This window comes from Lytechinus variegatus, chromosome 3 (genome assembly GCF_018143015.1).
Source record: "Lytechinus variegatus isolate NC3 chromosome 3, Lvar_3.0, whole genome shotgun sequence".
Classification (NCBI taxonomy): Eukaryota; Metazoa; Echinodermata; class Echinoidea; order Temnopleuroida; family Toxopneustidae; genus Lytechinus; species Lytechinus variegatus.
In genome coordinates this window covers 48245780-48272655 of record NC_054742.1, presented here as the reverse complement: position 1 = coordinate 48272655, position 26876 = coordinate 48245780, and the positions used below count along the sequence as shown (strand labels likewise).

Genomic DNA, 26876 nt, shown 5'->3' with positions numbered 1-26876 from the left:
CTTGACACTGCGTGAAAACGAGCATTTCTGCGCAAACAGATTTCTGCGAGCTTTACAAAAATGGACAGTGCTCACTCAAGTGTAACATTCTGTCAAAATCTTTACTTTCATTGGATAGATGAGACCCAAACCCAAGATTATATGTGAAAAAATTACTCACATAATGTATATCTTTTAATTCCCAGAGCTTTTTCAAAGTGTAAACTTTTTTTTGATACGCACTGTAGAATTATACTTTGCACCCAGTTTTGGCGAAATATGTGCTTGTTTGATTTTTTTATTTTTCTTTTCAAAATTCAAAATCAAGTTTATGTTGGGATGGAATGGCCCCTTAATATAGACTTTATTTTTATATTTTTTTAATTTCAGGAGAGGTGCATTTTCCGATATTCGACATGTTCGATCAGTCCTCAACTTGGCTTTAAAATCATTATCATGGTTTCCAGTTTTAGTTAGCACTAATTAAAACAAGATGTAATTAAAGGACAAGTCCACCCCAACAAAAACTTGATTTGAATAAAAAGAGAAAAATTCAACAAGCATAACACTGAAATTTTCATCAAAATTGGATGTAAAATAAGACATATCAAAATTTAGCGTCATCTCACAAAAACAGTTATATGAACGAGCCAGCTACATCCAAATGAGAGAGTCGATGATGTCATTCACTCACTATTTCTTTTGTTTTTTATTGTTTGAAATATGAAATATTTTTATTTTCTCGTCATTGTCATGTGAAATGAAGTTTCATTCCTCCCTGAACACGTGGAATTCCATTATTTTAACATTTTGTGCTTTCAGGCAAGGAGGTCCTAATCATCAAATTCGTAAAAACTGAAATATTGTATAATTCAAACAATAAAAAACAAAAGAAATAGTGAGTGAGTGACATCATCAACTCTCTCATTTTGATGTAACTGGCTCGTTCATATAACTATTTTGTTAAAAATAAGCGAAACTTTAAAATGTCATAACTTTCTTATTTTACATCCGATTTTGATGAAATCTTCAGCATTGTGCTTGTCTGATTTTTCTCTATTGATTCAAATCAACATTTTTCTGAGGTGGACTTGACCTTTAATAATATATTCTTATACCTTTACTCAAAACACTTTTGTCGTCAATAAAAAGGCCTAACACCCGTACTTTCAATTTATAATTATGTGAGTAATATTTCACCCTATAAAATAATGTCATATTTTCTGTATTTTTTATTGAAGATATTCCAACTTATCATTTGATTATAATTCGTAATTATTTGCATAACTTACTCTTTTTTGTATTATCACCTGGTAATAATTACGATTATTATGTTTTATGTATTATTCATACTAAGATTGGGTGCCTTTCACTTTGTACATTTTATTCATGGCACGGCCCCAATGCAAATCAGACTCGTATCTGTTTGGGTTTTTATCTATCTATCTATCTATCTATCTACTTTCCTGTTATTACCCGGGGTTGTTACCCGATCTGAAAATAGGAAAATTTATGTGTGTATGTAATGCAGTTACATGTGACCATGTATTCAAGACTGTGATTCAATAATCAAATTTGTCTACAATTACTTACAAAAAAAAGAAGAGAGAGAGAGAAAAAGAGAGAGAAAAAAAGAATCTTCACTCCCGGTCGACCCACCTCTTGATGTGGTACGCATACGGTGGGCGGGGTGCTAACAGCTAGTCTGTTTCTGCAAACCCGTTTTACAGTGGCAGGGATTACTTTAACGATTCTTTTAAAATGAGTTTTTGTTTGTGAAATAATTTGTAATAATTATTATCATGATGAATTTTTGAATGCGTCTTTACAGTTCGCAGCATGATCTACTCCCGCTCTACTCACGATCATTACATTTGATGACCGAAAGAAGTTAGCGTGCAAGAACGACCAAGCTGAGTTTTGTTTACATCTGTGTTGATATCAGCACGTGTGTGAGCGAGACAGCTCGTACCAAACATGCACAGACCGGGCGGCCATAGCAACGGGTATCAACGGGGCCTGCGAACAATGGCCACAAAAACTATCGGGGGAAGGGTCATGAATTGATTGTTATTTGTTGTACTTGGTGTGAGAGTGTGTGCAGAAGAACACGTTGAGTGCGATAAACCTTTCAAGAGGAAACCTTTGTAACAACGCTGGATTTAATTTTAAGGAATGACTTACGCCTTAAGGTCCTTATTCGACTGAAGCCAAGGAAATGTTAACTTGTTTGTGACTGATAAATGAATCATATTATTGAGTTGAATGTTCTGAAACTTGAATGAAATGGCGAGCACGAAAGCAGACCCAATCAACACAGGTCCTCTAAAACTGGAACACGACAGTGAGTATTGTAATCTTAGACTTTATAGCTAGTAGGCTCTTAGCTAAGTACTGTACATGTATTCTTAAGAATGGATTAGCAGTTTAGGCCAAGACCCCACGATGCTTTTGTAAAACTTTCTTGATGTAAAATGTTTTCTTCATCATGTACTAAAATGTTGATTCTGCCTGATTTTCAATCTGGATTATTAGCCAAAATTTCCCTCGGGCTCAGTGTCTTCACTGTCTGAAGACGTGTCGATGTTCCCGGGGCAAGTCTTGGAGCAGTTTCTGTTAATTATTGAATTGCCGAAATCTAATTTCAGTTAATTCAATTCAATTTTAAGTAAGACAAATTCATCATGCTTGTGTCTGAGCCGGAAGAGAGTGATTTTAAATTATGCCAGTCCTGAGATTGGGTATTGAGACAATGGGTATAGAACCCTCTGGATTTTATAAATCTATATTCTGTTATAACCTATGAGTATGATTTGAACAGCAAACATAAGTAGTATTTCCAAGGCCAACAATAAACAGAAGCATTACAGTAGGGTAATAGTAACGGATTTGGCCTTGATGGCCTTGCCATGTTTTTTCTTAAAATTGCTGTTGGTGTCTGCAGATTTACAATTTAAAAATCTAAAGTGCTTTATCCACAATTTATTTTAAAGTTATGGATAAAATATACTTACAGTAACTTGTCAATGTAATCTTATTCTGTAAATATAAATTTTCTTGTCTGTCTTTTACAGTAACACCCCGAGACCTTCATCACATCAACACAATTGGCCTATCCAAATCACTTGGTGATTCACATAGATTCAAAGGCTTTCCAGATTCTAATTTTGTTCAGGGAAGAGATCCTCTCCGTGGTTCACCTAAACCCATCCCCACAGTTACACACAGAAGACCACAACATTTTGTGAAAGGTAAGATTTTTAACATGGCAGATTTAAAGTGTTCTTTCCTAAATTTTTTTTAGCTTGTATAGAAAATAAAAATGTTTCATAGAAGCTGGAGTGGAGAAAACAGAGGCATTTGGATCTTGGAAATATTAATTACAGTTTTCAATATTCATATACATGTATGTATGCCTTCATATTGCACTATTTTATTAGGAACTTGTTAAAAACATACTTTTTTTACAAGTGAAAAATATCTTTGCACGGTTTATTATTATCAGAATTCTCTGATACATTTACTTGTAGTTCCAATGCCTGATCATTTTCACTAAACTTTCAAAATATGAGCAGTTTTTATTTGTGATTTTTTTTACTCCGATTAATAAAAAAACACCTTTATTTTTATTTTTCTTCTATAAGTTACATTTCTTTAATTTGTTTCTTTCTACTTTGTCTAATTTTACTCAAACCTTATTTTTCCTTCAAAACAATACTAGGAGTTCCTTTAGATCACAAACTACAGAACAATGTAGAAAGCAGTGAAGAGACCGCGTTTCAGAATGGTAATCCTCGCAATGATATACATGTCAATGTGTTGAAGGTTGCCCATCACCCCCACCCCCAACAAAAAGCACTGGGAAACATTCATTACATGTTGCATAAAAGTTTATATTGTTGTTAACTTTGTCATCAATACTATTTGTGAGGCATCTTTACTCGGTATATTAAAATAAAAACTCATCAAAGTTTCCATGGATGTCATTGCTGTAAATGGCAAAGTTAACATGAATAAAACAAATTTGCAACTTGGCTCTTGTCTCAATTTATGACTGGCTTTATTATTGGATAAGACAGCTTACATTATATTGCTGACTGAACTAATACATGAATATTGTACACTTAATCTGATAATTCATCTTTTCTAATAATTACTAATGGAAATTATCTCTTCATGACCAAAAGTTTTCACATTTTCACACCTCAGTCATTATCACTATAGATGTGGAATATTCAGGAAATAAAGCCAGTCAATACTACTCGTCATTTTCACCTCTGATTCAGGCACATAGATCGCACTGTATAAGCTCTAAACATACATGTACATGTCTACTGTTCAAAACTGGATGGGTAGGCGGTAAGCTTGCCTTCATATTTGCAAAGGGGACATTAATAAGTTACTTTGGAATAAAAGGAGAGAAAAAATTATAAAAACCCTCTGATTTTTGTAACATCTTGATAATATTTAGTCACTGTATCAAAAGAAGCATTGTACATTGGTGTGACCTGTATAAAAATGATTGATTGAAACAAAAAGTGCTTAAACTGCTATATTTAGTCTTGTAATCTTCTGTATCTATCCTGTAGATGCTATTCCCCTCCTTGACCCCCTATTGGACCCTTTTGAACCCATACCAAGCTTTTACTTTTTAACATTGTTTATTTCTTCTGTATGCCAACAAATAGTACATGTACGGTACATACATGTATCAGGATAAACATTCATAATTGTTTGCTTTCACATTGTTCATAGTCTTCATAAATGCATCTTGCAAAATACATGTACAGTGCATCCCAGAATAAACGAAACCGAGATTTAGCAATCATTTATCATCATAAACAGAATAGATAAATGACCTACCAATTTAAAGCTTAGAATCTCCTCTTTCATCTGATATTACTTAGGTTATTTTTTATTCACGCATGAGTGAGCAAAAATAATTTGAAGAAAGGATACCAAAAACTCATTTGGCGGGGGGTATCTGGGTTTCAAAAAGAAAACACATTTCTAAAAAGTTCAATATCTGCTCTTTAATTTGGTACCTCAATTACAGAAAATGGTCAAGAAATAAAAAAGTTCTGTTCATTTGAAATAAGGCTTGTATTTCCATAATTTCATGAGATCAACGTATTTTCACCAGTTTCCCGCAGAAGCTTTCGCATGGTGAACAAAAGATTTAATGCATGGCTGATCGTCAACAAAACGGATTGTCAAGTGAGTTTGAAAGCCAGCATGGAGAACCTCTTCATTTTATGAAATTATTAAAATGCAAGCCTTATTTCAAATGACCAGAACTTTGTTATTTCTTGACCATTTTCTGCAATTTAGGTATCAAATTAAAGGGGGAGATATTGAATTTTTCAAAAATGTGGTTTTCTTTTTGAAACCCAGATGAGTTTTTATATCCTTTCTTCAAATTGTATTTGCTCACTCATGCGTGAATAAGAAATAATCTAAATAATATCAGATGAAAGAGGAGATTCTAAGCTTTAAATTGGTAGGTCATTCGCCTATTTTATTTATGATTAAGTAATGATAAATGATCGCTAAATCTCGGTTTCGTTTTTTCTGGGATGCACTGTATAGGTAGATTTCATTCATACATGTACATGTACACATTACGTTACATCATACATGTATCTTAAAAAAATATGATAAATCTACCTTTTACACAGTTGCTTATTATCATGGTTTTATCAGAGCAACAAATGCACTCTGCATTTTAAAGAATAATTCCTGCCAGGTTCCCACTACATCACTTGGGCCGAGTAAATATGGATAAATTTTGTTGATATATTATTTTTAAAGATCCCCTTGAAGGTCAAGTCCACCTCAGAAAAATGTTGATTTGAATCAATAGAGAAAAATCAGACAAGCACAATGCTGAAAATTTCATCAAAATCGGATATAAAATAAAAAAAGTTATGACATTTCAAAGTTTCGCTCATTTTTAACAAAATAGTTATATGAACGAGCCAGTTACATCCAAATGAGAGAGTCGATGATGTCACTCACTCACTATTGCTTTTGTTTTTTATTGTTTGAATCATACAATATTTCAAATTTTACGAATTTGACGATTAGGACCTCCTTGCCTGAAGCACAAAATGTTAAAATAATGGAATTCCACGTGTTCAGGGAGGAATGAAACTTCATTTCACATGACAATGACGAGAAAATGAACATATTTCATATAATAAAATACAAAAGAAATATGTGTGAATGATGTCATCAGTTCCTCATTTACCTACCGACCGAGATGTGCATGTGGTAACCCGACATATGCTCCGGCGACGATTGCTCCGGTAACAAATGCTCCCCAAAATGCGACATTTGCTCCGCGACATTTGCTCCTCGACATTTGCTCCGTCGACATTTGCTCCGCCGGCATTTGCTCCGCCGATATTTGCTCCGCCGACTTTTGCTCCGCCGACAGTTGCTCCGCCGACTGTTGCTCCGCCGACAGCTGCTCCGCCGACAGTTGCTCCACCGACAATTGCTCCGCCGACAGTTACTCCGCCGACAGTTGCTCCACAGACAATTGCTCCACATTTAGCGACAAATGCTCCGGCGATAAATGCTACCCGAACGACACATGCTCCGGCGACAATTGCTCCGCATGTAGGGACAAATGCTCCTCTGATAATAGCTCTGCCGAAAATGCTATCCACTGAATTTTTTTTTTTTTGTAAAACTAACAACGCTTCTTTTCCAAAGCTGTATGGTTTTTATCATTATTCTATACTTTTTTAACATTCCTAATTGAATTGCTCAGCGAAAAGAAATAGTTTGGCTGAACTTAAATTTCCCATCAGCGCTTTTATCTCGATTATTTCTCCCTTTCTTTCCTTGAAAACCACTTTCTCCCCCGTCCCTCTCTCCTCCTGTACTAAAATTTTTTCTCTCTCTCTACATTCATGACTTCTGTTCCTTATTTCTTTTACAACCTCTCCCATCTTCTCCTATCTCTTAAGCTAATATGCCTAAGTAGGGCACGAAATCATGGCCTGAAAACCGGACATTTCAAGAACTTTGGTAATTATGAATACATTTTAACAATTAATGCAAGCGCAAATCGCGAGCCGAAACTTTTGATAGACTATCACAAAATGTGGATTTTAAGAAGCTTGTTGTATAATCAATATTGAGACATACATTACTTGCCAATAAAAATGCGAGCGTGCAGCGCTAGCTGATACGTTTTGACTATCAGACCTGCAAAGGGATACTTTGAAAACTGTATGGAATACACGAAATTAATAAAGGTAACTGATAAATTAACATTTGCAAGCGTGCAGCACGAGCAGAAAATATTAATGTTCAGATCGTAAAACTAACATTTTTAAAAATCACTTTAAAACAATCAATTTGTAAATCAAACAAAATAATGAAAGTTCGATATCCGCGGCGAAATATCTTTTACATATTGACTTCCAAACGTGATATTTAAGCTCCATATTGAACAAGATAATTATGAAAATCAAACAGGCAATGCGAGCACAAAGTGCGAGCGAAAATTTTATATAGTGAAATATGAAAGATTCTTTTTATTTTCCAAGTCTTTCACTTGTCTTCCTCTTCTTTTTTCTCTCTTTTCCCTGTTTTTTCTTCTTTTTCCCCCTTATTCTCTGTTTTTTTTGCTCCGCCAATAGGGGGGACCCGGGCCCCTCGCCCCTGGATCCGCCTATGATATAAAGTGGCACAACAACTTGAATGGAAAAACAAAACAATACAAAAAAGTATGTAACGCAAAAGGATGTAACAAATATTTTCGTCAGAGCAAGTGTCTTGTCTTCTTTTAGGCCTAGTAACTGTCGGTAGAGCAATCGTGAGCAGAGCAATTGTTATTCGAGGAGCATTTGTCGCAGGTATTTTTTTTAGGTCTTATATTTATTTTTTTAAAGCAACATGACGAGAAACTGTCGATGGAGCAATTGTGGACGGAGCAATTATTGGCGGAGCATTTGTCCCTACATGCGGAGCAAATGTCGGTGGAGCAACTGTCCCTACATGCGGAGCAAATATTGGCGGAGCAATTGTCGCCGGAGCATGTGTCGTTCAGGTAGCATTTGTCGCCGGAGCATTTGTCGCTAAATGTGGAGCAATTGTCGGTGGAGCAACTGTCGGCGGAGTAACTGTCGGCGGAGCAACTGTCGGCGGAGCAACTCTCGGCGGAGCAAATGTCGGCGGAGCAACAGTCGGCGGAGCAAATTTCGGCGGAGCAACAGTCGGCGGAGCAAATATCGGCGGAGCAAATGTCGGCGGAGCAAATGTCGGCGAAGCAAATGTCGAGGAGCAAATGTCGCGGAGCAAATGTCGCATTTTGGGGAGCATTTGTCACCGGAGCAATCGTCGCCGGAGCATGTGTCATGGATTCGTGCATATAACTGTTTTGTGAAATGAAACAAAACTTTAAAATGCCATAACTTTCTTATTTTACATCCGATTTTGATGAAATTTTCAGTGTTATGCTTGTTGAATTTGATCAAATCAAGTTTTTGTTGGGGTGGACTTGTCCTTTAATCGTCCACTACATGTACATGTATGCATTGCGCCAGGTTTCTGCAAAGAGCTTATCATTTAGTTTTCCCTCTTCCTGTATATAAAATTCAAGCCTAATTACTACATGTAATTAGTAAAAGAACATCTACAACCTGCAGTACATTTGACTGACTAGAAGGCCGTGCATCAGCAGGAATTAATACCTGAATGAAAAAAATAAAACAGAATAATCAGTTCATTTGAGCTCTCATGATATCCACTGCTTGTTACCATGGTTGCACGATGTAGTGATCAATCAACTTAGGATGACTTTATTGGATTATTTTCCCATTCAGGAATCATCATCACCCTTTATTCATCAGAGTATCCTTTCCCTTGATATTTTAATCACTCTCCTGATCAAATTAACCTCACATTCATTTCTCATTTGCTTTATTTGTATATCCTTGTTGGTAATGGGTTGTATTGGTAAAACTAATAATTGGCTCAAAGGTGCTTTGGTTTTATTTTGAATGTATTATTGTTTTTACCCAATCTTTTTTTTCTGTTTTCAGTGTGTTGGCTTATAGTGTTATGATACACATGTCTTTAAGAGGGGTGTTGGTCTTTCACTTATTCATATACATATAGTCTCAGTTTCTGTAAAAAATGTATTTTCTTAATTTTTTTTCTAAAACCTGGCTCACACCTTTGTGTTTTAAGTTGCATTAACTTAAAACAGCCATACGCAGCAAATTATTTACATGTAGTTGCAATCACGTACATGTAGTTGCAAATAATAAACCAATTTTTTAATGTAATGCAGCATATTTAAGCTAGAACAACAGACAATCCAATCAATAAATCAAAATTATGATATCAATTCAAAATTCACAGAGTTTGAGCAATAAGTTTTCTCCTCAAATGTCCAATATTGCGTCACTCTGTAACCATGTTTATGAGTATTCATATCTCATTAATTCAGTGGATCAAAAAAACAAATGTTATTATTTTGAAAAGTGGGTTTCAGCAACTACTGTCAGGTACCATTTCTTTGCAAATAACTATTCAAATATGGGTGATATCTTTGTTTGAATGCAATTTTTTTTTCTGAATGTCACTCCGTAACCATGGAACTGCCCCACTCATCTTTGCTTGTATGAAATTTGGTTGCTTCATATTTTTTTATGCGGATGTCTGAAAAACTAAATGCACTGAGCTAGAATGCAAGGCCTCTGCGTTAGTTTGCGTATTGACCTCATACAGGTATCAGCTTGTTTCATAGTGTTTTGTTGCATTTGACTACTCATACAATCTGCAACTGAACACAATCCCAAAATGCAAAGGTGTGAGCCAGGCTTGAATAAGTAAAACGATGGAAAGTAGACCATTTTGCTATAAAATCCACCTCGTGACATTTGACAATGAGTACGTTAATAAAAGTTATTGAAGTTTTCACAAATTAAGCATTACATGTAGATGGATACATTTCGATCAATGTATTGTACATTACATACATTGTTGTTGTAATGCCTAAAAAATTAACAGTTTTGTTAAATTATATTATCATACATGTATATCTGTTGATTTTTTTATCCTTGCAAAGCCCCCCCCCCGCTTGTCTATTCTTCGAAAAATGAAGATTGTACGTGTGAATGAAATTCGAATAACAGTGAATAGAGGCTTCTTATAAATGTTGCATACATTTAGGTGTGGAATTGTTTTAAATGCTGCATATAGGCATACTGTATTTTAATAAAATACAAAAAAGATAATGCTTGTGTTTGTAACACTCATATTTATTTGTGTGATGCATCAAATTAATGTGGACTATAAATTTATGATTTTGCAGCATCATCTGCAGTAATGATAAGTGTACATGAGAACAGCTAGCTTTTGTTGGACCGTTAAAGTTTAAAAGTATTTCTGTTACTGCACGAAACGTGTATGTCTAATGAGAGTTGGTTTCGAATTCTTTCAAATGCATTCAGGGAGACCTAATGTTATTGCAAAGAATGGAGTGCAGTATGGTTCTGAAGAACATGACACAATGCCAAATGTTCCGATGTCAGCCAAAAAGAAAACCCCCTTCTGGAATGAAGATAGAACGTGAGTCCATTGTATTCTCATTGTGTGTCATACAACTAATAATGCACTGTAAAATATTATATATAGATCCAGAAAATTCACCAACAACTTATTTATTTCTGAACATGTTGTTTTTATTTTTTTTTGTTTTACACAATTTTTTTTTCAGCCTAATTATGACATCTTCCTTACTATCCATTAAACATTGGAATGAAATAAAAGATAAGTTCATTTAATCAACATGTTCCAGATGATGTCATTAGGCAATGCAAATAATACTTATCTTTCATATGAAGAAGCCAATACAAGATAATGAATGATTCTTAATCTTATATGAATTACACTTCATATTCTAGAGATAACGAATGATTGTAATATTTCTCCTGTTCTTTTCAGGTCTGCTGAAGTAAGAAAGAAAGTGAGGCAGATGAGAGAGGCTGAATGGGATCAAACTCAGTGGAAGACTTTTAAGAAAGAACAATTAAAATCAGATGTAGAGACAAAGAAGAAGGTAATGAGCCCCCCCCCCCCCCCCGCTCTTATCTTAATCATGGTCAGACTACATGTATGTACAATCACCAAATTAGATACTAGGTGACTTAATGAACCGTGTGTTTTAATTGTATTTTTAAAAAGAAACTGCGATTCGTCAAATAACAAATAAGGTTTATGATAACCAAAAGACATGAAAAAATATTCGGAAGTTGAAAATACATTAATAAAATGTGGTGGGATTATAGACAATTATTAATGACGTGGATGTAAATCATTATTTTTAAAAAGTGGGCTAATTTGAATAAGTTTTTAATCTCATGGAAGCAAATGGCCAGTTACTGTACATGTAGTACCTAGTGCAACCTTTATCTTCCTTTGTCTTCTAATGTTATGAAAAATACAACAAAAGTATACTTTATTTTTGTACTTCACCAGAACAGTTGAAAGCATACTTTTTTTTACTGTCATAAAGTTGAAATGATCTGCTATGCTAACATGAATATCACCGCATTTGCAATATTCTTTGTACAGGATCTTCAAATGCTAAGAGACTATAAACCGTTTGGAAGACCAGGAGCCGGAGCACCAAGAGGAGAACGAGAAGCCTATAGAACAAGGGCTGTATCTGATGACCAACTTAATGATGGACCAGAACTTGTAAGAATGCTATTTTTGTTTTTCATGATCATTTTGGTTTTATTTTCTTTTTTTTATCTTGAGCTTATGCTATTGTAATTTCCTGTTTATTCATGTGTGTTTTTTTTAATTTTATTTTAGAAACAATGTTCATGAATATTGTGTTCTACAAGTTTGTCTTGTAGAAAAGTGGGAACTGATTCTTGTTGATTTTATTACAATCGATGCTCATTAGATTTAAAATCCTTAACAATTTACATGTATGGTTATTTTTGTCATGGTTGATAAATGAAAAGAAGAAGAATAATGTTGCTAGAGTGTTAAGAGCTGGTATCTCAAAATTCAAATGAAGGCATCTTAGAGAAAGCTGCATTTAAGAATTCCTGTAGAAGAAATCGATGTAGGCTAGAGAAGGTTGCTTCTTGTAGTAAATCATATACTTAAAATACTTCAAATCAAGTTTTTTCTGAGCTGTTTTAACAATTTTAACATTTTTAGATACAACGTTTTAATAATGCAGTGACGGTATAGCAAAGAAACCATGAGTCGTATCTTGCCTTTAGAGTGAAATATTTTCTCTCTTATCTTTCAAATCTTTATATATTTTTTATTTCTACAGCTGAAATTCCTTCAGTTTGGCAAACCTGGCCACGGGGCGCCGATCCGGACGGACTCTGGCAAGTTGAAGGCTAGTATCCGCGCAAACAATGATATCAGATTCAGAGAAGGAGCAGGAATGAGAAAAGGGGTAGAGAATAATACCAGATATACCAATCCTAAGGAATATGGAGATAAAGTTAACTCAGAACTGGGTAAGGAATTTATACCTGTCACTTTGAATAGGTATCCCTGACATTTTTGTAGTGGTGTTATTGCCAGGTCTCCACCTTGAAAATTTGTCATTTCTGTTGTTCTTCTTGCAATGCATAAATACAATACCATTATCATGAATAAAATTACACCCATTACCAAAGGAGTAGTCAATGAAATGTCTGTGCTTCAAGTAATCTTTAAATAATTGAGAATTTTTGTGAAAATGGCAGTTCAGAAAGTCCCCAAATCAATGAAAATATACCAATATTTGTGAATTCTTGTGTATGCATATAAGTGTCATAAACAAACTAAAATGGTATTATGAAAGAGCAAATGTGTGATTTCTATTTTAAGGCAAGAGAGTATTCAGCTTAAAAACATATTTGGATTAATTAACCTTAAAAACACAACTTATTGCATACATGCATCTGCATATTTTGTAAATTATTTCTTGTCATTTTATTTCATGTTATTGGAGATTCCATAAAGAACTCTCAAGGTATTATTCAATATAATTTGATGTTTTTCCCATTATATCTTGCTTTTGCTTTCTTCTACGGGGCTGTCTGAGGTTGCTTGAAAAAACTCTGAATTTCTGTTAATGTTTTCTTTGTTCTATTTCCAGTTTAGGGCTGAGGGTGGATTGATGATGGAATATGAAGTTGGTTTTCTTTTATAGTGTGGTTAAAAGAAAGGAAACATCCTTTTTGTTTGTTTTGATTTTTAATTGTTTATTTAATATTATTTAAAAGGAAAATGTTTTGATTTTGCTTTGGCCTTCATTGTTTCAGGAATATTATCAATGTGTTACAGTTCTACTTGATAATTTTCCTCTTACATAGTTAGACAATCTGCTTATACGTGTATGCAGCACTGTATAAACATATTGGAGAGTACCTTGAAAAATTTTCCCTGGTTAAATTTTTTTTTCCTTCTGTAAATATCTGTTTAGCTTCAAGATCTTTAATTTGCTGAAAAGTTTATTTTGCCAAGTTGTTTTTTACATGGATGCTTATAATTAGCAGAATTGGGAGTTTTGTGTATTTACTGCTTTAGGTTTGCTGTGCAAGGCTTTCATGTTTTCTACATGTAAAATTATGTGATTTGATGATTTTATTTATAATAGCAATGTAATTTTGTGAATATTTCAGGAAACATGGCATTAGAAAGAAGAACAGTAAGAGAAATGGAGAGACAGATGGAGAAAGAGGAAGAGAGAAAAACGGTAAGTCTTACTAGTCTAACTATGAAGACACTATTGAAATAAGGGAATCATTTTGATTTGCATGATTTATACAATTTCTGAGAAGAAATAGACATGGAAAAGGATATATTTTTTTTCATCCATTTATCTATTTAATTTCAGCAAGCAAATCATGATTTCTTTCTTCACATCCTATACCACATAGCATGCCCTGTAATAAAGTGAGACCTATTATATCATAAAAAAAAACATTGCTTTTCTTAATAATTTTCCATAATGTGTTCAGTAGGTAAATTATGTTCTAAAATATTGGAAAATGCACATTACCATGAAAAATTGATTTGCAAGTCACCAAAGAATTACGTTTTTATCCCAATTATGTTATATAATGACTGTATTTCTTATTTGACAGTGGGAATATAATCCTTTTGGAAAATCCGGCGCTGGGGCTCCTATCAAGACTGAATCGGGTAAGTCAATATTTGCTTTTAAAAAGGGAAACTACTGATAATTAAGCCAATTAAAGAGTAGATCAATATTCTTTTAAAGATATCAAGGTTCTTGGCTGTGAGGATGTGTGGTAAAAAGTTGTATGCTAGATTTCAACTTAGTGGTGACATTCAAAGTAAAATGGAGTTGGTTCTTCTTACATCATATGGCGGAAAGTAATTGTGATGATGTGGTACATGCACATTGGTGGTGTATATACACGTACTGGGTAATATCTTTCAACTACCGGTACATGTACATTCCATCATAGTTTCCCATTCAACAAGAGTTTTTCATTTGAAACTAGTACCATAGGCATATATGTATCTTTTTATTGTGCAATTTGTCTCATGATGACTACACTTCATTTTAAATGTTTATTGAACAATCAAATCCTGTGCAACTGGAGAGTAGTAATATATCGTTTTTGTGATTTTCATTAAAAGTAGCAACAAAATTTAAAGGAACATTTTACTTCAAAGTCATAATATTTACCGTAGGGAAGTATAAGTGGTTATAGAATGCGATCAATACGATAGATGCCTGCAGTGAAGCTAACAACAGAAAATCAATATCTGTGGTTAGGTAAACAGAATCATAACAATGGATGATCCGAGGATATTGATTGATTGCGTAGCACTCCCCCCCAAGATGTATATAGCACACGAAGAGATTAATAACTACATGTATAAAGGCACTCTATTATAAGAAAGACACATATGACTGATTGTGCATTAAACTGCCTTCATGCATTAGCCATTCAGATGAGCTAATTATGAGAAACAATGCTTTGATTTCATTGTAATGTTGTGATACCCTTAAACATCTTCACTCAAATAGATGAATGAGTGGTGTTTCCCAACAGTGACGCACTAGATCAACCTTTCTGAATAATGAGTATAAAAGTGCACTATGATAATTCTGTTTTAGGTAATCTAAAAACTGGAAGAGCCAGGACACTTGCCAAAGACCCGCTGGAACTGAAACAGATTGAAGAAAAACCACACATGAAGAAACTTGGTAAGGCATTGACAAAATGCAAATGATCTTTGGACTGCTTCATCCATTGAAAATCAAATAATCCAGATGAAGTTCTGACAAAGCTTTGCAGCCTTGCAAGTGAAAGATTACCATACATTAAGTAAATTTTCATGATTTTGGATAAAAGAATGTTTCCTCATTATTTCCAATCATGACAAATACGTACATATGAACACACATCTCTTAATGCAGAGTGATTAAGTCAATTGATATTTTACTTGTAATCAGCTTTGTTTCATTGAATCCAATTTGTTAAATCCTATTTAAACATTCACAAAAAATTGTTTTGTACATGTAATTATACATAGAGTTATATCTATCGCATTTGCCTTTGCTTTATATGCACAATAATGTCATTGATAGTTCTTGAAATGTAATTCAATAATTGCTGTATTGTATTCTTTTCCTCCATCTCTTTAACAGTTACAGAAGAAGGAAATGTAAGTATATATAAAATTCATGCAATGAACACTTTTTATTATTGCTTTAAAAATTTTTGAGATGTTGATATTATTCAATAACATTTTCTTACATTTTCAAAAATTTCTCTTTTCACTGGAGTCTTAAAGTTTAATATACTTGTACTTTTATCTTGAATTTGTTTGTAAAGAGCAAATCTTTTTAAAATGATGTTATGTACTGTGAATTATTGATCAAGCTAGAAGCCAAATGGAATAGCAAATCTTAGCAGGTATTGGTTCTCAAAATAGAAGGCACATCAATCATGTATATAATACAAGAAACGGTGGGCATGCTAAAATTTTCTGAATGAGAGTATTTTTGCAGCATAGCAGCAGAAATTTGCATTTTGTGTTATTCAATATTTAAATAATAAGTTTCAATCCAGATTCTTTTCATTTATAGATTCGTTGTATATGCATAGATAGAATCAATAGACTGTATTTGCTGCGCATAATAAAGGAAAAAATATTAATTTGTCTTTTTTTTCTCCATAGACTGTACAGTACAATCCATGGGGGAAAGGTCACGGGGCCCCTGAGAGAGATGCCTACGGGAACACCAAGAAGCTTAGGTGGGGTGATCCAAATACTGCTTCAGAAAACTTTGTACCTGTCAGCACGGTAAAAACAATTCATTAGATGTTCATGATGTGGTCTTAATCACAGTGCAAACAAAGTTTATTATCTAATTCTCATTATTTGATTATTTGCTTCTGTGATGGGGTAATTCAGTGTGTAGTTCAATTTAAAAAAACAATAGATTGTTTGCACTCTGATAAAGTCAGACATTGCTCGTGTTTGTACTACAAACAAGAAAGTTGAAGATTTATTATCCATGTGCTTTTTGTATCTAACTCATATTATAAGGCCTGTATATCAAAAGTTTAATGATTTTTCCTCACCTGAATCACCGGTGGTTCAAGTGATGTACATACTTGAAATTGTCATATCTTGATGTGATTTGGTTGATGATTAACTGAACGGAAGTCATGAAACTATCATGTGGATGAATGAAAATGTATATTTCTTCCTCCCCTTGTCATGATCAGGGTGTTGCTATAGAAACCAAACCATTTGGAGGCGGTGGTCATCAGATTGATGAGAAGGGAGAAAAGAAGACCCGTTTCCATCAGACTCTACAAAACTCTGCAAATCCTGGAGGTAACTATTGGTTTAACAGTAAAATTCATCTTTAAGAAATCTTTAAGGAATGCTTTGGCTGATTAAAAAGAAATGCTTTAATTAAATCTTGTAGCTTTATATATCAGGAAAATGTTGGTGTTTTAACATGGAATGCTATTATATGGTCTAGTAAGTGGGCTATCCTAATGCATACATGTACATCATTGAATAGGACCTTTTATCTATCTTATACACTTGTTTTGTAATATTGTATCAATTTTTGCTATAGTAATCATACTTTGAGCATGAAATATGATTTGTTTTCCATGATGTTCTTATAATTTCCAGTCAAGCTTCTTGATGTGTTTGTCAGTACAGTCAGTTATTATTTGATGCATTTTGTTTTTGAATTTACATTAAACCATTATTTCTTTCAAATTATGTAGTTGTACTCACCCATTAAAAAGAAATTGTTATTATTTCATTAATTAATCTGTTAAAATATTACCCTTTTCATCTCTTACATTTTGTTAATTTTCTGTCGTTTCTTTGATATTTATTTTGGTTATTTCTGTATTGTGTCATTTTCTGATGTTTTTTCCCTTTATTATGTCCAATCTATCCATCATCTTGCTATACATAGGAACTTTACGTGGCCCTCTTCGGCAGACAGGTACCCAATATGATTGCCTGTAGTGAATGTTTGCTCACTTGCTTGAAAACTGCACTATAACTATTGCCTGACCCTTTCGTCTTCATTTAATTTAAAAGTGATAAAATGTGCCCATAATGCTTGTAGATACAAGTATTTCTTTTTCTCCATTTACCTGAAATAATAGAGAAAAAAGAATCATGTGATTAATTGTATTTTGTCCATCAAAACCAATTAAAGGTAGTAATTTGCTTTTGGCTGATCTTTCAAATTAATTAGCTTTGATAAATGCTATAGAAGCGCAATGAGTGTTATAATCTGGAATATGCACCAAATTAAAGTATGTTGCACTGTATACTATATTTGGTAAATGTGTACTTCACTGTGTACCCTCAACTATATCCAGAATCGCACCTCAAGAAGCATAAACATTTGCAAACTAAAAGTAACCATGAGCATGCATCCAGGATAGATTGAACTTCTAATGCTTTACCTGAATTTAGCCATGAATAAATAAGATAATTTTCATTTTGAAATATAAAGCAAATAAACACCTTGTGTTTTCAGTGGATAAGACAAATTATCTCTTATTCTACTAAAAAAAGGATATAATTCAAAGTTATCTTGCTATTCTAATTGTCTCGGAAGTCATAGCCAAATTTATTGTTTACTTATTAACATTGCACTTTGTACTGAAATATTGTCACATTACCTGATTGTGCTGTGCCCCTTGCTTGTATACAAACATGTATCAAAACAAAAATCCCTCAACAGCTGTCTGTCTCTGTTTCTCTAACTCTGCCTTTCTCTCTCTTCTCTTTCACTGTCAGCCTCTCTCAATTTTATTTCTTTATATTCATTATTCTTTTCTCTTTCATGTTTTCTCTCTCTCTTCAGATCTTCTGTTGTTTCCTCTCTCAAACATCCCGAGTATTCATTTTTCTTGCACTGCTCTCACAATCTTTTCTCTGCATTGTTTACTTATCCCATTTTGTGTTTTTCTCATATCTATATCTCTTTCTGTATTTTCATTTATGTCTTTCTTTATCTTCTCAATGTTTTCATTTATGGTCACCTATCATCTCACCTTGGGTGCAGGCATCTATAGGGCTCGGGTATTTGTGACTCAAAGGACCTCTGTAAATGCAAAGGGTAAAATGGGCATTGGCAACATATACATAATTCAATAAGAAATTACAGATCAATAATAAATTTGTAAAATAAATATACCTGTAGTTAGGCAATAACTTAGTTAATGTATATTTTGTGCCTTACTGATTACCGGGAAATGGCAAGAATATGGTAAATTTGAAGTTAGATACATTTTTCATCCAGTTAAAAGTAGTCCTTTAACTTGTGGGCCTACATGTTTCAAGCAGTGCACATTTGTAAAGTTCAAATTCACAAAATGGTTTAACTTCATTAAATCATGCAAACAAATTAAATTCTAACAAGTTCTTATCTGGAGTGATATTAAAATACATGTTGAAAAGCTCATGCATGCTTAAAAATGTTCAGGAATGTATTTGAGAGAATTTTGAATAGATAATTGTTTTAAGGCAAATAATTTGGACCTCAACATACTATTTTGTCATTCACTCAGGTTAATTTCACAATTTTTGTTAAATATTTTTAGCATATTTTTTCATTAGTAGAAATCTACTTTGCTGACGATTATGATCAGAAGAAAATTGAAAAACATAGAACAATGTGAGATGAGGCATCATTGTGGGATTATGAATGTATAATATTTCAATGTACATGCACCTTTTATTGCTTTGCTTTAGTCTCTCCATTAACGTTTTTAGAAAGTGAAATGATATCATTAATCATGTAAGCACTTAACCTATTTCGACTGCATAAAATACACTATTGCCTACTTTCAGGTCAACTATCTAAATTCATGAGCATTTATCACTTGTTCAAGGGTAGACTTTTGGCAACTTTTTAATGTTTGAAGGCTTGTTAACAAATTAGTTAATGACATTTGTTAAGCTTTTATTAGTTACTGTGAAGAGCATCACTAAAAGATTTCATATCCTCTGAAATTGGGATGATCAAATTGTCCATTTAGAATAAAATCCATGACATTACCATGGACACAAAACAGTTGCTTTCAACTTCTCAGGCTAATTTTTTCTTTAAATTCACATTCATCAAATGCATTTGTAAGATTAATTCATATGAAGGGAGTGGTGCAAAAATATACTTGCAATCAGTATTAAATTCCACTGGTGGGGGTGTCATGGTCTAGCGGTTAAAACTCTCGTCTTTCAAACCGAGGGACATGTGTTTGATTCCCAGCCATGGTGGGTTTTCCTTCAGCAAGAAATTTACCTACTTTGTGCTGCACTCAACCCAGGTGAGGTAAATGGGTACCAGCAGAAATTGATTCCTCAAAAAGCTGTGAGCACCAAAATTGGTAGACTAGCTTAGCCGGGGTAATTTAGGAACGCCTTGAGCATCTGAAGGTGGATACATGCCCTGTATAAATCCTTTATTATTATTTTATTATTATTATTTTCCTAAAATGCAAATGATAGTATAATTTTATCTCCAATGATTAAAATTGTACTTTTTTTGCAAGAAGTAATCATTCACAAATTGGTGGTTTCTTACAAGACTTATTGCTGTTCTTGGACACTGTAAACTTCTATTGTAATCATTTGAATATTTTTTGCAACACACTTTTAGTGCTCTCTGAATGATCTGCTTGAAATTCACGTCATAATCAGAGTGGCATATCCTTGCTTCTTTGTTTTTGAAACAAAACGTATCCATATGTGAAATATTTTTACATTGAATCCATTGAATATGGGAGCGGTGACTTCAGTAATTGATATCCATGTATGTTCTTACTCCATTCCTTTGTAGAGTTCATGATTGAGGATGGTGTGAAGAGAGATACCAGTGAGCCATGGGGTAAACCTGGTGGGGGTGCACCTGTCTACTTACCAGATGGTAGCATCTATGCTGCTAACAGGGGTAAAGCCGTCATGGACCTCATGGGTGTAGACCCGCCCAAACGAGAAGAGGTCCAAGCCAAGCACCAGTATCTAGAATCACTCAGTAAGTTGGGGTTTATTTTTATGTGAAGCTTGCCTCTCGGGCTTGCCTCAAGCTGTAATTCCTAAGATACACTTTTGGAAATGGACCTATCATTACTTCTATAAAACTTTTAAATTGTGTTTTCAAGATTATTCTTAATATTTATTTTTTATGCCCTGTTTTCATCTGTGAAAGACATATAAAGGACCAAGTATATTAGGCCGTGGAAAAAAATCATATACATGCTTAGCATGCCTTTCCTCTTCTTTTTGCAGACTGTCTGTGTAAAAGAAAAATGATCGTGTGTAAACCCCCTCCCGATAAAAAATGTAAATGTCATGAATTCCATTCAGGAAAACTAATGCAAATGATTTCCCAAGTCAAGTAGTGACTTGAAAATACAGACAAGAGAACAGGAAATGAACAAACATGATAGCCATTTTGGAAACATGGCCAGCTGGTTGTTTTTAATAAATGGGTCGGACAACCATTTTGAAAGGAACAAGGGACCTTTTCCTCCTTTTATTTTCTTCAAAAAGCAGGACGCTAAACATGGTTGTTGTTTTTTGTGTGCTTTTTCAACGTAATGTATCAGTGTTTGTGATGATGATTATATTTATTTGCTTTCTGTCTAGAAACTGAGATTGATTATCAGAAAACCCAGAGACAGCGTGAAGCGAAGGAAATCATGAAGCCAGGAGGGGAGACTGTGAACTGGATCAGAAGCAAAGAAATTGGATACCCCAGTAAAGACCCAACAACAGGCACCGCTCTACCGATCCATCATAAGGCTACATCTGATATCACAAGACATGTAAGTACATATTACTCTGTATTCTTATGCTGAGAGAAGTCGAGAAGAATAATGTCAAAATTGCATTTGTATTAATTGCATGCCTCTCTCTTCTGAGCCTCTCAAATTTTCTATACAAATCATTCTTAAAATTGTCATCCAAATTTTGTTTTACCAACTAATTAATCAAAGTCAACACATCTCCAATGCCTTGTGTGCATATTACTTGTCCTTGTGTTGAATTATTGAAAAAAAAAATCAAGTACAAAACTCATCCTATACAGTCAAAGTGAGCTGAATTATGCAAACAACTTAATGCCATTTTAACTCTTATCTAAAAAGTTAGATCGGTTAACTCTTATTGGCTTTTTTTGAATCTCTATATTGAAAGCGCGAGGGGGCAGACACAGAGAATGCCATTATCTAACATAAACTACCTCAGCAGTATCACTTCATTCAATTGTGTGTCATGGAAAAGTGTATTCAGATATTCCATATCTGAATTGATTTATGCATTATGTAATTCCTTTTCCTTGTTGGTTGACAACTTTATCCTAAGCTGCACACTCAAGAGTGAGAATTGGTAAACAAAAGAAATATTTAATTGAAAGATGAATCCCAAGTCTAGTAGGGACCTGTTGCATAAAACTTTTGCCATAAAATTACCTCTTGCAAACAAAATTATGCAATGGAAACTTACACATTGAAAAAATCTGGAATTTCCAGCGTTTTTTTAGGGTAAAGTTTTATGCAATGGGTCCTAGGATAGCATCAGTTGAACTTCAAGTGAGATCCCAGAAAAACTAGTGAGATGTGTATTCACTCTTAGAGAGAAACTCAGTGATTAATTCATGGTGTTGAGTAATCTTTTGTCAACCAATCTATCAAGATTATCTGAAATGGAGTAACATCATGTACAATCAAGCACACCAATTGTTGATGAAATAAAATACTGAATGAAGATTATCTTATTCAATGATGTTCTTTAACAGGTGATGGATATCAGGAGACCAGGACTGGATGCACAAGATTATAGAACAGACTTAATACATCAAGCTGAGCAGAGGAATAGACAAAAGCAATTAGAGAGAGAGATTTCTAGACAAGAGATTTCCAAGGTGAGTAATTTAGTACATTATTACTTTAGTACATCTCTCAAAGGGGAAGTTCTCTCTGACAATAAAGATGTTTGAGAAAAATACTGGTGAAGGCTTGAAACTGATCCATCAACTAAGGTTTGTTTAAATTTTGAATTTGTGATACCATATGAAAGCAGCTGCCCATTAGGAATGTAATATTCCATAAATTCCCATTTTAAACTGGTTCAGAATCTTTTTTAAATTGCATTTTCTGGAATTTATATCATTTTGGAGCTGCTTGCTATAGACATCGCAAAATAAAAACCATTAATCTGTTTATATTTATTTTTTTTGCAAATTCTACACCAATGTTTCTTTTGTTTTTCTATTTTTTCTTAAAATTAGAACTAACTTGACATGAGGGTGAACTTCTCCTTTATGCATATCATCTGTAGAATGATAGCTCAAAACTCACAATTTATTAGGAGAGCAAACAAAAGTAAATCTTATCAATATTGTAATCAGGTATTGTTGACATTATCAAAGTTTGAGAGATCAGAATGTATTCCAGGAAGAAATCACCTAAAATTAATTATTCTAAGTACATATACATGTAGTTAAACTCTTGTTCTTCATTTTACTCCATTAAGATTAAGAATAAAATTCCTTTTTCATTCCTTGTTTGCTTGGGCTACCCTTCTTCACTTTCTACGAACAGCCAATCTTTTTTATGAGATGTTGAAAGTACTTTCCCATTCTTCTTATGCAGCATCATCAGTCCTTGGGGCAGAACTGGGGTAGACCAGGGAATGGCGCCCCCTACGAACCAGCGATGAAGAGACATGCTCTTGATCCAGACACGTTGCATCAGGTAAACTAACCCACACACAAACATCCTTTGTTTTTCAATTATTAAATGGTGCATGTGAAAGAGTTTTTTTTGTGACATACCTCATTCTTTTGGCAGAAGAATTTTATTTTGAAAATAATCGTCTTTAAAAACTTCAAGGGAATTCTAGTAGAATAGTAATATAATCATGTCAAATATCTATGACTTGAGTATGATTATATATTCATGCAGAAATTCACTCACACATGAAGGAAGCTAATGCTGTTGAATAGTGTATCTCAGTTTGCATGGTCTTATTACATTTTGAAGAGAGATTGTTCATGAATGTTTCATGTAAATGGTAGCTTGTAGTAGTATATTTGCATGTTCTGTTTATTTTTCTCTCTTGCTTTTGCATTTATTTATTACTCATATTGCATGAATTCCTCAGACCCTCCATGTCCTTCTTATTTTATTCTTCACTGTTTTTAATCGTAAATCATTTCCTCTTTGCATGCCTCCCTTCTCTCCTCTCATTCAATATAATACACACTTACACATTGCATGGAATTTACGTATGCATGCATATAATTTGCATACATTAATCTGTTTGTGCATATTTAAACAAATACTGTAACAATATTTTTCATATCAAACAAAATATGACATCTTCTTAAATATTGATGCTCACACATACACAAATTTTATAAATGATTATATTTCCCTTCATGACCATTTTACCATTTCTTCATTTCGTACATAATGGCCTTATCCACTAATGTTACACTTACATCATTTCACACAAATACAATTACATCTACAATGCATACATACCAACCAATCCTGCTCATCATCGACACCACCAATAGATGAAAAGGGTTCCAGAGCCAGCCAAGACGTGGGCCCGTACCAAGGCTCTAGAGGGCAGGTTTCGAGATCCGGCCAACCAGCCTGGAGTGCCTCGCCAGAATCCTCCGGTAGATTCTACTGCAGTTGCGGTGTGTATGCAGTGCAGTAGTTAGTTATAACTGACTTGGGGGCCGTTTCATAAAGCTGTTTGTATAAAGTGAAGAGCAACTTCAAGAACGACTGGTGAACCTTTCTTACACGCTAAACCTTTGCCAAGTGTGTATACCATTTACCAAAAAGAAAGGATCACCAGTCGTTCTTAAAGTCGCTCTTATCTTACGAACAGCTTTATGAAACACCCACCGGCTCTTAAAGAATCTTACTACAATGACCCAACTGAGACTAGATATTGAAGGAAGTTTGAATATATACAGGAATTTGACTTTTGAAAAGAAAACCCTTTTTTTGGTAGGCTATTGTATGAACTCAGCATTAAAATTGAGGTTTCTTAACTTTAAGTATAAGTTATCAAGGTCTGATTTTGTGTGAAATCTAATGAAGTTCTAAAAGTAAGGCAGATATCAGCCCATCTACCAATGGGTAGGATATTTGATAGGAAGTTTGTTAATCTCTTTTTTGTTTGTAAAATCTAGCCCTTTTGTTCTGCATTTGTGTAATTTCTTGCATTGTTCCTTCACAGCTTTCTTCATAGTCTAATCTTAGTTTTGGTAGAATAGTGTGTAGAATATTGCACTGAATTATGAATTAGGCAGTGCCTTTATTGCTTGTGTTTTCCACATCTTTCTGACTTGTATGAACATCCTGGTGTTATGCCCTAATAATATTATTTCTTAAACTTTATAGTAGTGCAATCACTTGTATGCTGTCAAATTGATAGATGCATGTGGTGTTAGCCATGTATTTTAAATCTAGGTTGATTTCATATATACTTGCTTTGGATTTTACAGGATATTTTTTCTTTGCTAATACCTTCTCACATTTATAGGCATGTGTTATTACTACTTTTATGACCACTCTTAATAAAGTGTATTCAAGTACAATGACTTTACATTTCCTGCTGTAGATATTTTTGTTTTACTAACTTATATTGATAGCTGTCTTTACTCTAATAGTTTTAATCCATTATGAGTACAGTGGTAACAAAGTATATAATGAAAATTAAAGCAACAAAACAACTTCCATAAAACTTGCCCTTTTTAAGGAATCTTTTATGGTATAATTTTAGAAGTTAATTGTGGAATAAATGAAATGAAGTTTATTTTTGATCTGGCTAGTACAAAAGGCAAACAATGGTTGGAGCAATTTTTTTTTTACATCTGCCATATTACAACTATTTTAACATCATTGTATAAGGTACATTAATGCATAAAAGTTTTGCAGTCACACACGTAAAGTAAGAAATATGTGCTAACATTTCACTCATGTTTTCTGAATAACCCAAGTTGGGATTGATTTCATACAGCAACGGTTTTTAAACTTTTACTTTGTTTATAGCTCACTGTTGTTTTTTGTATTATAATTTGTTATATTCATCATTCTTTGAAGTGGTTTTTCATTGAATGGATTCAGAGACATACGTGAACACAAATGTAAATTTATTAAGAAAAGGTATTGCATGGTTTTAATCAATTCTCAATTTATTCATTTTTTTTCTTTATATTTCCCACCACAGAATGGATCATATCATCTCAGAGCACCGTGGGGAGCTTACTCTGTATAAAATCAAATCACAGCTATCAAGTGCCAAGTCGGAACAAAAAAGAGCAAAGGAAAAGAAAAAAAAGAGATTAAAAAAAAAGGTGTTGCTTTCTTAAAACAAATATAGGATTCCAAGTAGCTTTTACACAGTTGGTAATTGGGACATTTTAATTTGTTTCCAATAATTTGAAATGGGATCAAGTTTATTGATTTACATTCTCATGTGAATGAAACAAACAATTGTCTTTTTATACTGATTATATGAATAAAGTGCATTTTTAATTTTTGAAAATTTCAAACAAACTTCAAATATTTATTGGTGAAAGACTACCACGTGTACTACAAACTTGTTGCTATGCATTTGTATATAATGTATGAAATGTTTTTATGACCTGTAAATATACATTGTTAATATGAACCATACAGTCTGTATATCTTATAAGGTTTTTATACTGTATATGAATATTACATAGTTCTGACAAATCTTCCAATATATACTGTGTTGTAAAGTAAGAGATTACATGTACTTACATATGCTTTGTAAGTAAAAAAAAAAATTATATTTATGAATTCCATGTAAATCAATATTGTTGATACTGAACAAAAAACTGAATGAATGTAATAGATGAAAGGAACACTGTTTTAATACTATTTTTTTTAAAGCAATCAGCTTTGTGAGCTTTGAATGACTAAATTTGATGCAAATTGAATGTGTGCTTGATGAATTATGCAAACAAACAGGGTCTATTTGTTATGTGTGCTTAAACAGAAAAAATGTACACTATGTTATTGCATAGACTGAAGGAAAAATATTCAGTTACATTTCACATACCTGTACAATTAGAATATGTTGCATTACATTTTACAAAAAAAAATCATGGATCAAAAATAAAGTGTTATTTATTGCATTAGACTTAATTATTAGTAAAGCTGCCAGCTATTCCTATGCAAGAATTTTAGATTTGCCTGTTAAATGAGATGCAATTGTAAGGTATTTATAGTGTATGCTGTATTGTTGCCTATAGTAAGAGGTTTTGTAAAATTAGCAATACGTAAAGTTGTACTGAAATGTTTCTTTGTTGTGCATGTTTTATT

The 26876-nt window shown here is 33.5% G+C and overlaps 1 protein-coding gene across 6 annotated transcripts; it reads left to right on the top strand.

Annotated features, from left to right (window-relative positions):
- The first annotated feature begins 1903 nt into the window (after window positions 1–1903).
- On the top strand, window positions 1904–25857 carry LOC121411217. 6 transcript variants are annotated; one of them, XM_041603801.1, is made up of 21 exons: window positions 1904–2323; window positions 3054–3230; window positions 3701–3766; window positions 10455–10572; window positions 10948–11062; window positions 11578–11703; window positions 12302–12494; window positions 12974–12994; window positions 13647–13720; window positions 14112–14169; window positions 15119–15208; window positions 15653–15669; window positions 16186–16311; window positions 16740–16851; window positions 17456–17485; window positions 20339–20533; window positions 21148–21326; window positions 22298–22423; window positions 23154–23255; window positions 24083–24190; window positions 25756–25857. In XM_041603801.1, the coding sequence occupies exons 1-21, from the start codon at window positions 2266–2268 to the stop codon at window positions 25801–25803; spliced, it is 2139 nt and encodes a 712-aa protein (XP_041459735.1). In that variant the 5' UTR covers window positions 1904–2265; the 3' UTR covers window positions 25804–25857. The 6 variants fall into 6 exon arrangements, with proteins under 6 accessions (XP_041459735.1, XP_041459738.1, XP_041459732.1 ...); XM_041603798.1 differs by having other exon boundaries at window positions 1905–2323; window positions 24083–24211; XM_041603804.1 differs by lacking the exon at window positions 24083–24190.
- Window positions 25858–26876: the final 1019 nt, after the last annotated feature.